This window comes from Ovis canadensis, chromosome 10 (assembly GCF_042477335.2).
Source record: "Ovis canadensis isolate MfBH-ARS-UI-01 breed Bighorn chromosome 10, ARS-UI_OviCan_v2, whole genome shotgun sequence".
Classification (NCBI taxonomy): Eukaryota; Metazoa; Chordata; class Mammalia; order Artiodactyla; family Bovidae; genus Ovis; species Ovis canadensis.
In genome coordinates, this window is record NC_091254.1 from 90,675,751 (window position 1) to 90,691,532 (window position 15,782).

At 52.2% G+C, this 15,782-nt stretch overlaps 1 protein-coding gene across 1 annotated transcript in view; it reads right to left on the minus strand.

Moving 5' to 3' along the window:
• TMTC4 (transmembrane O-mannosyltransferase targeting cadherins 4) overlaps positions 1-11,966 on the minus strand; it is a 59,042-nt gene extending 47,076 nt beyond the window's left edge. The window contains exons 1-3 of the mRNA XM_069601950.1: positions 11,747-11,966; positions 4,901-5,116; positions 956-1,071 (exon numbers count right to left, since the gene is read on the minus strand). Of these exons, the coding sequence (XP_069458051.1) occupies positions 956-1,071; positions 4,901-5,062 (278 nt within the window). The 5' untranslated portion in view covers positions 5,063-5,116; positions 11,747-11,966. The remainder of the gene's footprint in view (positions 1-955; positions 1,072-4,900; positions 5,117-11,746) is intronic.
• Between the last annotated feature and the right edge of the window lie 3,816 nt (positions 11,967-15,782).

The window sequence follows — 15,782 nt, forward strand, 5'->3', positions numbered from 1 at the left end:
CTCGTTTTCAATCATGAATGGTTCTGATTCATCATTTCTATACTTCTTTTTGTGGCTCAGCTGGTAAAGAATCCGCCTGTAATGTGGGAGACCTGGGTTCGATCCCTGGGTTGGGAAGATCCCCTGGAGAAAGGAAAGGCCACTCATCCAGTATTCTGGCCTGGAGAATTCCATGGACTGTATAGGCCATGGGGTCGCAAAGAGTCAGACACGACTGAGCGACTTTCACTTTCACTTTTGAGGGATCTACACATAGGTTATCCAATACACCTGAGAAACAGCTATGCATGGGAACTTCTGTGAGATCAATTAATCTATTTAATGCAAACAGTTCCCCGATTCATGGTGGGGTGGCGAGATTATCTTTAGTTTCATTTTGTTTTTGGATATTGATGTGGTTACAGAAGTGAAGTGCTAGATGTTCAGTCGTGTCCAGCATTTTGTGATCCCATGAACCTGCCAGGCTCCTCCATCCATGGAATTCTCCAGCCAAGAAAACTAGAGTGGGTAGCCATTGCCTTCTCCAGGGAATCTTCCTGACTGGTATCGAACCCGGGTCTCCTGCATTGCAGGTGAATGCTTTACCTCTGAGTTACCAGGGAAGCCTGATGTGGTTCACAGGAGGAAGATTTATAACTTACTTTTTATATATAGTGAAAGCAAACACAATTTAATTAGAGGCTACCTGTTGCCTTGAAATATTGTTTCCTCCAGCTTAAGTGGCAAAGGGTCCAACCTGAGAGAACTGTGCAAAGCGTAGGGAACGCTTTGTCAGAGCAGCCGTGCCGGGGGCCTGGCAGGTCTCCTCTGGCGGCTGCACGGGTCAGTGTCTGCACCGCGGCTTGTACGTCCGTGGGAACCCCTGACCGGGGTCCCTGGTTACACCCCACCCAGTGCAACGTCAAGCACAAGCCTCGGGTTTCCCCTCCCCGACGGCAGTCCTGCGGCACCTCACCTGAAGGTCAGCACGGTCAGGGGGCGGTAGGACTTGTGGCTGGTGTTACTGCTCAGCCGGCTGCCCCAGAAGTCATGATGCCACAGGTCCCCCAAAGGTGTCTCTGCACGGAGGTCCTGCAGGCAACACAGCAGACGGCGGGGTCGGGACTGCACCCTCCCCCTGGGCGGAAGCCCTCTCTTCCCGATGTCTCCCACCAGTCCTGGGTCCAGCCCCCGCCACCCTCACACCCAGCACCCGGCCGGGCCTCTTCAGGGCTCCACTGTGCCCCGCTCTGCGCGTTCTCCAAGGGATCTCTCCCACCCCCTACGAGAGCCCCACCCCTTCCAGGACCAAGCCGACATCTTACGGGGACACCGCAGTTGGGGTGCTCTGGCCCCTCAGCTGCACGTGGCCGGCACATCTCCCAGACGCTGGCTCTGCTCCTGGTCTCTGGTCCACAAATGGCCCCTGCTGCCACCCGCCCCAAGACGGGTCTGTGTCCGGATGGTCACCCCTCAGCTCCCCAGAGCTCAGCTCCTCCCGCTCATCGTATTTCAGGCACTCGACTACAACGTTCCAGAGCTGATGCGGTTCTCTTCCTGGGGGGCCCAGAGCATCCTCTACCTGTCTTCACAGCGCCTGTTTCCCAGGAGGTTCACGTGACTGATATCTGCCCCACTGCGCTGGGGCTCCTCCAGGCCTGGGCCGCCCCGTGTTTGGGGGGAGTGCACAGAAAGCGCTTGATCCATGCAGAATGAACAAATGGACCAAGCAGCTAAGTGAGGTCACTATCGCCCTCTCTCACAGCCAATATGTAAGGCGGCTGTTTAGCCACTAAGCCGTGTCCGACTCTCTGGTGACCTCATGGACTGTAGCCCGCCAGGCTCCTCTGTCCTGGGATTCTCCAGGCAAGAATACTGGAGTGGGTTGCCATTTCCTCCTCCAGGGGATCTTCCCAACCCAGGGATCGAACCCGTGTCTCCTGTGTCTCCTGCATTGGCAGGTGGGTTCTTTACCACTAGTGCCACCTGGGAAGCCTTAGGTGCTTAATGATGCAAAGGGAAAAGCTTGACCACGTGGGACAGAGGCAAGCTGGTGACCTGACACCCACTTTGTGGGTGAATTTCACTTTGGTGGGTATCAGCTTCAGGGGCCTTGAGTGCACACACCCTTCTCTAAGAGTCAAGTCGCTATTTCATGAGGGTCGTGCAATCCACCTACTAACTCCGTTTACTCCATTACCCCACTGGCAGTCCTGTACTTTTGCGTTGTCCCAGAACTACCGGCTCAGCTGTGGAGGGAGGAGCAAAGGATCTTTCCCTCCGTTTGAGCAGCAAACGAACACCAACAAAGCTCTAAATATTTGATTGGGTGTAGCCCTCACAGCAAGGTGCACCACGGGAAGAAAGGTCAATTTTTCCTCCTAATGATTTCTAGGAAAGATGTGCTGTGTCTCAAATGCTTGCTGATTCCACTGACTCAAAGAAAATCATCATCTCCGTGAACAACTCAACACTACAGGCAACTCAACACTACAAGGAAGCATCTGGAAAACAGCCTTTAACACCAAGAAACTCCAGTCACAGCCTGTTTCACATTACTGCAGGCACGGTGCCAATGCACAGAGGAGGGCCTGTCAGTAGACAGGGAAGGGGAGAAAAGCAGGCTCGCAAGTGAACAAAGGGGCACAGTGTGATGCTCCAGAAAACGCTGCCAAGACAACGCACGGGGTCACAGAGCGCCTTCCTCTGCCCTCGCTCCCAGAAGGAAAGAGAAGCTCAACCTCATCCTGGGCATCTCACGCAGGACATGGTTTGTGTCTCCCCGCCTCGCTCACCAGAGCTCTTCAACGAGGGTCCAGAATCGACACTTCATACATCCTCCAGGAGTGGCAGGGCCAAGAAACTCTCAGCAAATGGAATTAAAAAATAATAATGATAAAGGCAGACTTGTCTGGTGGTCCAGTGGTTAAGAATCTGCTTGCCAATGAAGGAGACACAGGTTCGATCCCTGGTCCAGGAAGATCCCACATGCTGCGAGGCAACTAAGCCCGCACACCACAACTCCTGAGCCCACGTGCAGCAACGGCTGGGTCCATGTGCCCTGGAGCCCGTGTTTCCCCACAGGAAAAGCCACGGCAGCGAGAAGCCTGAGCACCGCAAATACAGAGTAGCCACTGCTCCCCACAACCACAGAAAAGCCCGCACAGCAAGGAAGGCCCAGCTCAGCCAAGAAAACAAAGGCACAGTCATGTGTCCTCCCTGGAAAGCAGCTATTAAGCCACGTATCCCGCTGGAAAATAGCTATGAAGCCACCCCTGTGACACAGTTGCTCAGAGCTAACACACTTCTTTTGCTCCTAAGCGCTGTTGCAAAAAGGACTGAAACAGAAACATCGGCAGTTGGATGTTTCAAACCGCTGGATGAACTTGAGGGAAATTACAAGTGAAGAACCTGGATTCAAAATAAACACCACGACTGAAGTCTGTGCCGTGGAAATGAAGCAAATCATTCACAGGGTGTTAACAAATGAAATATCTGCCGAACAGTCACCCCCTTTCCCCTCGCCCCCTCTCCCCTCCACCCCACCTAATACACGTTCCTTGCACAGAGAATTTTCCTCAACACTTTTAATAGGAAAATGGCTCTCTCCACATTCGGGAAAATCTATGACTTCAAAATTTGCAGAGCATTAAGGAAAAGTGCTACAAAGAGATGCTACGATTGTATCTACTAGAGAAAGAGAGAGGAGTGAATTCCTTCAGGTTCTCTTGGCCCCTTGAGGCAGACACAGAACATCGGCTGAGTAGGGGTTGGTTTGGTTTAGTCACTAAGTTGTGCCCGACTCTTGTGACCCCATGGACTGTAGCCCGCCAGGCTCCTCTGTCCATAGGATTTTCCAGGCAAGAATACTGGAAAGGGTAGCCATTTCCCGTCACAAAGGTTCTAACTACGCTCTTTCCACGTTCTTTCTCCTCTGGGCTCTCTCTGCCTCCAGGTTTCTTGTTCGGATTTTCTTTTAGCTCAATGAAACCCTTTTCTTCCCTTCCCACAAACCGATTTCTTCTTCCCTACCTCTATAGTCAGTGACTGAAAAGGAATATCATTTCCCCTGCACCCACTGGTGAGCAGAACTGGCTGGGGTTTTGCAAATTCAGCAAATCTGAGTCTCCACACAGGAAACGAGCAGGGACTGCAGTCTCCTCGGGCAGCAAACTCCGGGTCATCCGCAACTGTCAGCAAGATGTCCTGATGCTCCCAGCGAAGGACACAGAAGGGGCCGGCTCACTGCCTACAGCCAAGGACACACCTTCCAGTGGGGGATCAGACTTGCCCATCACTGCAGGAGATGTGTGTGTGCATGTGTGTGTGCGTGTGTGTGTGTGTCTGATGGGGGCATCCTTCTGGCCTAGAGCTCTGTAAAATTTTCTCACAAAACCTGAAATAGCCTGCAAGGCTCTGCAGTACTGTGGCCTTGTCATGTTAGAAGAACGGTCTCTCTGATATGTGCACGGGCTGGGACCTCACGCACGGCACCCAGCCAGGGTAAAGCCTGAGGTTAGGCAAGGCTGGGAGACCCTGCTGCCAGCAATAAAAGGGGCCCTAAATCAAGGAGATGCTCTCTAAAAAAAGATGGGAAATCTGGAACACGATGAGGGCTCAGATAAAGGCTCAGCCAAAGTTCAGTGGAGCAGGGGTCCCCAAGCTCTGGGATCTAATGCCTGGTGAGCTGAGGTGGGGCTGATGTACTCATCATAGAAATAAAATGCACAGTAAATATAATGCGCTTGAATCATCCTGAAACCATTCCCCCGCTGCCCCAGTCCGAGTAAAAAACTGTCTTCCAGGAAGCTGGTCCCTGGTGTCAGAGAAGCTGAGGACCACGGCCACAGAAAATAACTGATGCAGATCATTACTGAGATGCAGGCAAGTCAGTTTACCAGACAGACATCAAGATACGCACCTTATTGTTAACAATGGCTTCAGAGTCATCAAAGACAAAGTCTCCATCGTAGCTCCGGGCAAAACACACGAGGGAAGCAAAACCCACAAGGAACTTCGCCCAGAAGGGAGGAAGAACAGAGGATGGGATGATGTGGTCCAGACTGGCGTCCCACTCGGCCATCCTGACAGCTGTGCCCTGCTGGCCTCTGGGTCCAGCATTCTGCTGGCTAGAAACCTGCAAGATAAGTAACACGACATCAATACTCATCAATGCCTTGGCAGGTTTATACATACAGTAGGCGGGCTTCCCAGGTGGGGCTCATGGTAAAGAAACCACCTGCCAATACAGGAGAAGTAAGAGACACAGCTTCGATCTCTGGGTCAGGAAGACCCCTTGAAGGAAGGCATGGTAACCCACTCCAGTATTCTTGCCTGGAGAATCCCATGGACAGAGGAGCCTGGTGGGCTGCAGTCCATTGGGTTGCCAAGAGTTGGATGCAACCGAAGCAGCTTAGCACACACGCACACATACAGTAGGCATGTTTGCCCCAAGTGAAAAACAGCTAGACGGTCAATTATTTATTCATGCTGTGAGTTTATAGGATGTGATCCTAAACACCTTTAAGGTGTACTTTGAAAACTCAAGTGGGCAGAACCATCACCTTGGGCACAGGGAGCTTCTCCTGGGCCCAGATGCAACCGACTACGTCAGGAGTCCTTGGGTTTCTGATGCTGGATTATCCCTGAGAAACACTGACTTAAGGGAATCCTATGTTTATCAGCCCCATAAGGCAGATCATTTTTATAGTCCTTGAACCAGTTTACAAAGTTAAAAAAAAAGATACCATCTTGCTTCATGCAATCAAGAAAACTCAATACATATTCATTGTTGAGTCTTAGCACAAAAATTGTGTGTGTTTGTGTGTGCATGTGAAGCCTGGTCCTGACTGTGAAAGAGCTTATGGCCTCTCTGCAGAACACAGACACTCCCGCCCATTCAATGAAAATCTGGGACAAAGAAGAGTTTAACAGAGGTGAGGTGGCAGGTACACGGCCGTGGTTCTCACCCAGGGGACAGACAGAGCAAGGCGGGCCCACTGCAGACTGATGCTGGGGACAGCATTGTTAGGCTGTGTCCTAAAGGAGAGTGTGGGGTCCTCTTCTAGGTGAGGACATGACCTCCAATGTTGGTGAGGGAGTCAAGTTATAAAGACACTTATTTTAGCTTTTCTTTCAAATAGGAAAAACATTAAAATGAAATGCTGTCTCCCAGCCTTGCCATTTCTGACTTCGGTGGCCTTGTGTGTGCTGCCTATCTTTGAGTTCACGTCCTGTGCACTCGGCAAAGCAAAAGAACTTCCCACCAGTTGCCTAAGGACTTCCTAACCTGGAATTCACCAATTATGAAACCACCTCCCCTCCCCATCACATTGTATGTCTGTCCCCATGCCCACCACACCTTCAATAGGCACCCTCCTTGGTTTTACAAGGATCTTGTCTAGGTCTAATCCCACCTGACTTTGGCCAAGTTACTTCACCTCTCTGGGCCTCAGTCTCCTCACCTCTAAAATGGGGATGATAACCAGGCCCACCTAACCTGGTTGTCATGAAGGTTAAGCAGGACACCCACTGAAAGTGCTTAGAAGCACTGGGTTTAACGGATGCCAAAGGAAGGTTAACTGTTATTACAAGCACTTTCTTCAAGGAAGAAGGAAGCACATTCATTTGAGAATAATTTGAGAATCCCCTGGTAATAACCAAGACTCTCGTCTTCCCTACTAAGGGAGCAGCCCCACTCTTTCACACTGAGATGGAAGAATATTTCAGGCCCTTTGACTGGGAGTCACTTTAGATGTACAGATGACCCCTGAACAACTCGGTGGTTAGGGGCACTGACCCTCCTCGCTGTTGAAAATCTATGTAGAGCTTATTGTAAGTTTGTATCTGCAGTTCCTTGTCATCCAGGGACTCAACTAACCACACACCATGTAGTCTTTTTTTTTTTGGCTCCATGTGTGGCATGTGGGATCTTAAGTTTTCTGACCAGGGATCAAACTTGCACCCCCTACAATTTTGATTTTTCAATTTTTTTTTTTTAGTACTGAGGTCTTTACTATAGAAAATAATCTGCATATAAGTGTACCCACACAGTTCAAAGGTCAACATGAGTTTGAACCTGTATTTGTTTCCAGGTCTTCCAGGGAATGCCCCAGATGACGGAATCAATGAGAAGTCAGTCCACCGGGCCACTGGACGTCACGGGCCTCTTTTCCACAGCCCTCTGTCTGAGTGAACGTGCTGAGGATCCAGCAACAGTCAACGGGACCCTCTCTTCTATGGCAGCACTGTTCCTGTCCAGGCTCGGGGAAAAGGCCAGTCTTACCCCCCAGAGAGGAAGGGCTTTGCAGCTCTCGCGGTGCTGGGCCCTCTAGCTTCTCCACCTGAGGTAACTCATTTGTAACTCATGCTTTCAGCAAGTACAGGGGGAATATTCCAGCCTCTATGTGTCACCCTGCCCCCCGCCCCCCTACTTTGTCACTGAAAGGATAAACCACTGGTCAAATCCAAATTACAGTTGCAAACACAGTAGAGGTCACCACGCAGGCCCCAACCACTGTGTCTGTATTTGAGCTCCAGAAACTACTCCTGCTACAAGAAGTGAAAAAAGATTGGACAGTTAGGAAGCTACCCTGACATAATACGGAGGGAATATGAGTTCTTTGGTTCAGAAAGTGAATATGAAGGAAAGCAAATGGTTTATATTAGTTTCATATCAATTTTAAATGTGAAATGGAGCTGTGAGCTGACAGATGGTCCATTAACTGGTCTTCATGTTGTCTGCTTCAGGCCCAGATATTTGAGTTTGTTGTTCAGTCGCTCAGATGTGTCTGACTCTTTGCGACCCCATGGACTGCAGCATGCCAGGCTTCCCTGTCCTTCACCATCTCCTGAAGTTTGCGCAAACTCATATCCATTGAGTTGATGATGCCAGTATTTTACAAGTGGATCTCTGAAGTTCAAATGGCCCTCTAGGAAGAATACTGCATCAGGAACTAATTTGTGCTCCTGAATTAGTTGTTGCGGCAGAGGATGAGATGGTTGGATGGCATCATCAACTCAAAGGACATGAATTTGAGCAAACTCCGGGAGATGGTAAAGGACAGAGGAGCCCGGCGTGCTGCAGTCCATGGGGTTGCAGAGTCAGACACAGCTTAGCGACTGAACAACATTAGTTGCTGTGCCTCCCTTTTCATATCAGATTATCTGTAACACACACTAGTGCTTTTGGTACTCAGGCAAGGGCTGCTGAGATAGACGGAAGGCAGACTACAGACCCGAACATGGGGACTAGGCCTGGACTCTTGGAGGGTCAACAGGATGGATGAGCCCATCTCAGAAGGGCTCCCCTTCTTCTCTGGCAGGGACATCAGGGAGCCTAGACTCTGCCCCGCTCCCCATCCTGGCTGACTCTTCCCTCTTCATTGCTGCTTCCCTTCCCTGATCCAAGATCCCCACTTCTCTGCTGCCCCCAAGGACACTCACAAATGCCCTTTCCATTTAAGGCCTGATTGCTAATGGGCAAAGTAGGGTAGCTCAGAGAATACTGTGGATCAGCAAATGCTGCTACAGTGCATCAGGAACCTTAGTCTAGCCCAGTGGTTAACAGCACAGGCCCTGCGGGCAGACAGACTTGAACTTGCTACCTATATGACCTTGAGTTGCCTGGTCTTTCCAAGGATCCATTCCTCATCAGCACCATAGGGTACCAGGAGGTTGTGCTAAGAACTAAATGAGAGCATATATGGAAACAATTGGTTCCCACGACTGTTATTATTGGGCTTTCCTTGTGGCTTAGCTGGTAAAGAATCAGCCTACAATGCGGGAAAGCTCGGTTCAATCCCTGGGTTGGGAAGATCCCCTGGAGAAGGGAAAGGCTATCCACTCCAGTATTCTGGCCTGGAGAATTCCATGGACTGTATAGTCCACAGGGTCCCAAAGAGTCAGATACGACTGAGTGACTTTCACTTCACTTCATTATTCTGCAGAGATTAGTTCCCAGTGCCCAGTCCCTGACGTCCTGTCTTGGGATCACCCATATTGCCATCATGTTGCTGAAGCTCCAGTATTTTGACCACCTGATGCAAACATCTGACCCACTGGAAAAGACCCTGATGCTGGGAAAGATTGAGGACAAGAGGAGAAGCAGGTGGCAGAGGATGAGATGGTTAGATAGCATCACTGACTGAATGGACATGAGTTTGAGCAAACTCCAGGAGATAGTGAAGGACAGGGAAGGCTGGCGGGCTGCAGTCCATGGGGTCGCAGAGAGTTGGAGACGACTGAGTGACTGAACAACACGTTGCTGTCAACTTTTATTCTTGAGGATAGGCTAGCCAACCAAGGCCAGCAGTAGCCCATCAGGTAACCTGATGCAATTGAGAGAAGGGCTCCCTTCTTTTGGGCAGACCCAGGGCACTGGAGAAGGCAATGGCACCCCACTCCAGTACTCTTGCCTGGAAAATCCCATGAACGGAGGAGCCTGGTAGGCTGCAGTCCATGGGGTCGCTGAGAGTCAGACACGACTGAGCCACTTCACTTTCACACACTGGAGAAGGAAATGGCAACCCACTCCAGTGTTCTTGCCTGGAGAATTCCAGGGACGGGGGAGCCTGGTGGGCTGCCATCTCTGGGGTTGCAGAGTCGCACACGACTGAAGCGACTTAGCAGCAGCAGCAGGGCACTGGCTCTGTGACCAGGCATCTGTATGTCCTGCATAAACCCCATGGCTGAACACATTAATCCTCCTCCTCCAACAGTAGATGGATTTTTTTCCTGCAAGGATTGCAGGCAGGCTGGAAGCTCAGGTACAAGAAGCCCTGCCAGCATAAAGTGGCACCTGGAAGGAGACGGGGCCCTTCCACCTTTTTGTACCAAGAGAAGGAAAATGGCAATCCAGTATTCTTGCCTGGGAAATCCCATGGACCAGAGGAGCCTGTTTCTCACTCTGGATGGGGCCTGGGCGGCATCACCCCATTCGTCTTCCCCAGGGGATGTCCTGCCTGCGAGCCCTGGCTCCTGAGCCCTGGAAGTTTGCCTCATGGACAGAGAAGGAACAACATCATGGCCTCAGGTTCAGCCCATGCAGGGCTCCAGTTAGCTCTACCAGTGACCACACTGTTGATGGGATTCCTGTCCCATTCCTGTGCTTATCCTCACCATGTTGAGAATTCACTGGCGTGTGGATGTAGTTAGATTGGGAACTGAAGCACAAGCCTCTTTATTTTCAATATCTTAAACTCCTTATACCAAGCTTCTATTTTCAGGGGGTTAAAACCCATCAATCAATCGTCAATGAAAAGGTCAAAGAGACCTTAGAGAGGGCACACCATCCCTCAAAAGCAAACACACAGCAGTCACTGAGCTCTGAACCCTGGGGACTCGGTGCCGCCTGACACAGCAGCCTGGACTGCAGTAAGGGGCTGACAGATACAGATCAAACCTACACGATCCCTGGAAAAATTAGCAGTGAACACCTACTAAAAAATATTCTTCCAGCTGCACTGAAGGGCCTTCTGGCCTCAGACTGGCTTTTCCAGTTCATCTGTATTGATCCATCCACACACCGGTTGCCCTCTGCCAGCCCGAAATGAGAGTGCGTTTGGAAACCAGAATAAAGAACACAACCGTTCCTGGAGACCTGAGCTGGCTGCTCCTCTCTCGGGGCCCCCAAGGCACTGGAGACTCATCTCTCCCGCCCTCCCCCCACGCAGCGCTGAACACAATGCTACTCCAAGTAGCTTCCTCTTCGGATCGCCTTCTCTGTTTCTCAATTCAGAAACGCGCGAGAGCCATGCCTGCCGACAGCAAAAATGACTGCGGGAGGTTCGACATTCCCAGTTCCACTGTCCCAGAAAGTTTACAGCTTGCTAGCTTGTAGCCATTTTCCCACCGAAGTCAACGGGTGATACTTCACCCCACCTCCCTCTGGGGCGCCCCAGGCGCGGTCGGGGCTGCGGGGAGACGGGACAGGGAGGGGGACCCCGTGAGTCCTCACTGTTAACTGTTTCTCAAGAAACACTCCCATCCATCTGCGCTCCAAGAGAAAAGAGCAGCGTGGGATGACTCACGAGGCTCTGGCTAGCTCGTTCCTCTAACTCCTTTCTTTTGTGTGCGGTTAAAAAAAGAAGAAAGAAAATACGCACAGCCTACAGACACAACATCAACAAGACGAGAAGCCCCGCGGAGTTCGCAGGAGGTGAGGCGGAGGCTGCGCCACCCGCTCGGCTTCTCCAAACTCCAAGCCCGGCGCAGGAAAGCGGCAGCTCGGTAGTGGCCCCGGGCGCCCCGGCCCAGGGCACGCCGCTCGGCCGGGCAGCCAGCGCGGGGAGGCTGGCACTGGCGGCGCGGCCAGGGCGCCGCCTTTACCCCTGGGCGGGCGGCCAGGCGGCCCTGCTGCGCCCAGCCATCGCTTGCGCGGCGGCCAGCTGGCGGGTGGAGCGGGGGCCCGCGGCCAGGTGTCCGCTCCGGGGGACGCGCCAGAGGCGCCCGTGCGCCCGGGGTCAACGGGGAGCCCGCGTTGCTGGGGCAGCGGTGAGCGCGCCCCCTCCACGCCGCGCCCTTTGTCCCGCGTGCCACTGACACCCGGGCGCACGGCTCCAGGGCCCGCATCCGCCGTGACCCCGGCCCCGGCCGCAGCCCAGGTCCCGGAGCCAACTCCATCGGCGGCGCCGCCGCCGGGCCCGGCTCGCACTGCAGGGGCTCGGGGCGCGGCGGGCAGTGGGGACCGCCCGCGTCCGCTCGGCGCCCAACTCCGCTTGCCCAGCCGCGGCGCCCTCGGCCCTGCAGGGGCCGCCCCGCGTGTTACCTGCAAGGAGCCCGAGCGGCGGCCGCATCTCCCCGGCGGACGCGGGAAGTCCGGCGGCTACGGGCGCCTGCCCCGAGCTGGGCAGGGGGAGGGGCCGCGCGCGCCGCGCCCCCGCCCCCCGCCGCGTTCCCCGCCCCCCGGCGCCCGCGCCGCACGCTCGCCCGCACGGCCCGCAGCTCCCCACGCGCGCGGGCGCCCCCCTCACATCCCCCGCCGCCTCGGCCCGCCCCCTCCTCGCGGCCATTGGCTGCACCTGCCGTCACTTTCGCGGGCGCCGCCGGTCCCTCTCGAGCTCATTGGCGGGCGCGCCGGTGACGTCAGGCCAGAGGGCGCGAGTCGCGGCGCAGGGAGCCGCCAGGGACTGAGAGGCGGACTCGGCGCGAGAGGAGGAAGCGGAGTTCTGGGAGCGGATCCCCGGGCAGGGCACGGGCGGCGGGAGGGGGGCTGGAGGGGGCGGCCCCAGGCGGCAGGCTGCGGGGGCCGCCGTGGGCTTATAGGCGCTTCCTCCCTGTCCCTCGCGGCGCTGGAGCCTGTTCCCGGCTTGTCCGGCGCTCCTTGCGCTGCCGGTGGCGCTCGGCGGAGGGGTGCTGCCGCGTCCCTTCAGGAAAGGGAGCTGGATCGCAGCGATCCGGACGCTAGACTTCCTCCTGCCTGGGAGGAGCTGTTTCGAGTGTGTGTCTCAACTTTCTGCATCTCGGGAAAGACTCAATGAGACTGCGTTCTTCCGTCCAAGGCCCTGCTGGTACCTGGCCTTTGTTTTTAGCAGACCCTGTTCCACGGCTCTAGTCTCGCATCTCCCGCTGACCCACGAACCCTTTCCGGCTCCTGTATCCAAGTCATTTTTGTCCTGAACTTCCGCTCCCAACCGCATTGCCACTCCGCGCGTTTCATAACCCCCATTCTTACTAGATTTTTCTGCCTCCCGTGTCAAGAAAAAAGAGAAACTTTCTACACTTCCACTGCCAAGCCTACAAAGTGTTAGTCATTCAGTCGTGTCCAACTCTTTGAGGCACTATGGACTGTAGCCTCTGTCCATGGGATTCTGCAGGCCAGAAGACTGGAGTGGGTGGCCCATTCCCTTCTCCAGAGGATCTTCCCAACCGAGGGATTGAACCCAGGTCTCCCATGTTGCAGGCGGATGGTTTACTGTCTGAGCCACCAGGGAAATCTCAAACCTACAAAGCTACTCCTGTTACTAAAAACACTGATTCTGAACCCTTCCTCCATCCTGCTTTTCCCCCAGTATCAGAGTCCTATCTTAGCTCAGTATCTCCCTCTTCACTGGACCCGAGTCATAGGCATTTCATGAACCCCAAACCTTCTTCCCCTCCAGGTGCCCTTCCAGCTGCCCCTCTGCCTTGCTGCTGCTCTCTGTAGCTGAACTCCTTGAAAGGTTGTCGGCCCACGCTTCTCTAGTCTCCCAGATCGCACTTAGTTCTTGGTTTCTGCATTCCACTGAAACTGGCTTGGCTACCTGCAGTCAGTAATACAAAGAACACTGTCCTACTTCGTTATACCTAATCGCTTAGCAAAGTTCATTCTTCCTCCTTAGAACACTCTGGTAAGAGCGATAATCCGCCCCGTTCCCCACCTCCAGTCTCCTTGGCTTGCTCTGGGTCTACAAGTGATGTATTTGAAAGGTTTCAGCCCTTTGCTTTGAAGCCACAGTTTTTCCCTGCATGATTTAACACACTGCCAACATTTCAGTGAATATCTGCCAAATTTACAGTTCGGATCCTTCCTTCTCTGAGGTCCAAACCCGTGTATCTAGCTTCCTATTCAGCTTCTCCACTTGGTTGTCACCAGGACCTCAAATGGAACTCATGTAAAGTGAGAGGCGTGCTCTCGTTGCTTGCTCCTCTTCAGGTCTCCCTGTCACGGTGATGCTTCCAGTACTTCCCCAATCTGCCATCACCCTTGGTATGTTAACAAGTCACCAAGACTCTCCTTGTGACATGTGGATCAAATCTGATCAATTCTCTCCTTTTCACCGCTGCGTTTAGTGCTGTGCTACTGCGTGTGTCTTCCTAACCCACAGTCAGTGATGTCACACTGGGAGATTGCGGTCAGCCACTGTGGGAGTATTTCAGTTCAGTTCAGTCACTCAGTTGTGTCCAACTCTTTGCAACCCCGTGGACTGCAGCATGCCAGCCTTCCCTGTTCATCACCATCTCCCAGAGCTTACTCAGACTCATGTCCTTTGAGTTGTGATGCCATCCGACCATCTCATCCTCTGTTGTTTACACCATTGGCAAACACAAATCAGGGTTCAATTTGATGTTTTGTCCACTGTCTTCTTTGCTAGATTTAAGAAAGTGATGGAGGAAATAATAATGCAGATGAAACTTAAAAATGTGTTGCGTTTAGTGATGACATGAAAAGATCTTAATTTAGTGGGTTTAATTTGTGCAAAGGTGAGACATAGTTGAACAGATGACATATCAGATTTAATGACTGAATGTATTGGGAAAAGAGCAGATTGAAATGAAATTCCATTTGTGAAACCATGGCTGAATTACAAGCATTGGTTGGATATAGACACAACCCCTTAGCAAAAATCGACAAAAACATTCCATGAGATTCCATCAACTACCAGCACAGCTGGTGAAGAATCCACCTGCAATGCAGGAAACCCTGGTTCAATTCCTAGGTTGGGAAGTTCCCCTGGAGAAGGGATAGTCTACCCACTCCGGTATTCTTGGACTTCCCTGGTGGCTCAGATGGTAAAGAATCCACCTGCAATGTGAGAGAACTGGGTTCAATCCCTGGGTTGGGAAGATCCCCTGGAGGAGGGCATGGCCCCCCACTACAGTATTTTTGCCTGGAGAATCCCTACAGACAGAGAAGCTTGGCGGGCTGCAGTCCATGGGGTTGCAAAGAGTACAATCATTGATTGGATATACACACAGTTCAGTTCAGTTCAGTTCAGTTGCTCAGTAGTGTCTGACTGTTTGCGACCCCATGAATCGCACGCCAGGCCTCCCTGTCCATCACCAATTCCCGGAGTTCACCCAAACCCTTGTCCATCGAGTCGGTGATGCCATCCAGCCATTTCATCCTCTGTCGTCCCCTTCTCCTCCTGCCCCCAATCCCTCCCAGCATCAGAGTCTTTTCCAATGAGTCAACTCTTCACATGAGGTGGCCAAAATATTGGAGTTTCAGCTTTAGCATCAGTCCTTCCAGTGAAACCTAGGACTGATCTCCTTTAGAATGGACTGGTTGCATCTCCTTACAGTCCAAGGGACTCTCAAGAGTCTTCTCCAACACCACAGTTCAAAAGCATCAATTCTTCAGCTCTCAGCTTTCTTCATAGTCCAACTCTCACATCCATATATGACCACAGGAAAAACCATAGCCTTGACTAGATGGACCTGTGTTGGCAAAGTAATGTCTCTGCTTTTGAATATGCTATCTAAGTTGGTCATAACTTTCCTTGACAGAATGTGGTCCACTGGAGAAGGGAAAGGCAAACTACTTCAATATTCTTGCCTTGAGAACCCCATGAACAGTATGAAAAGGCAAGATGATAGGATACTGAAAGAGGAGCTTCCCAGGTCTGTAGGTGCCCAATATGCTACAGGAGATTAGTGGAGAAATAACTCCAGAAAGAATGAAGGGATGGAGCCAAAGCAAAAAACAATACCCATTTGTGTATATGACTGGTGATAGAAGCAAGATCTGATGCTGTAAAGAGCAATATTGCATAGGAACCTGGAATGTTAGGTCCATGAATCAAGGCAATTTGGAAGTGGTCAAACAGGAGATGGCAAGAGTGAATGCTGACATTCTAGGAATCAGTGAACTAAAATGGACTGGAATGGGTGAATTTAACTCAGATGACCATTATATCTACTACTGTGGGCAGGAATCTCTTAGAAGAAATGGAGTAGCCATCATGGTCAATAAAAGAGTCTGAAATGCAGTACTTGGATGCAGTCTCAAAAACGACAGAATGATCTCTGTTCATTTCCAAGGCAAACCATTCAATATCACAGTAATCCAAGCCTATGCCTCAACCAGTAATGCTGAAGAAGCT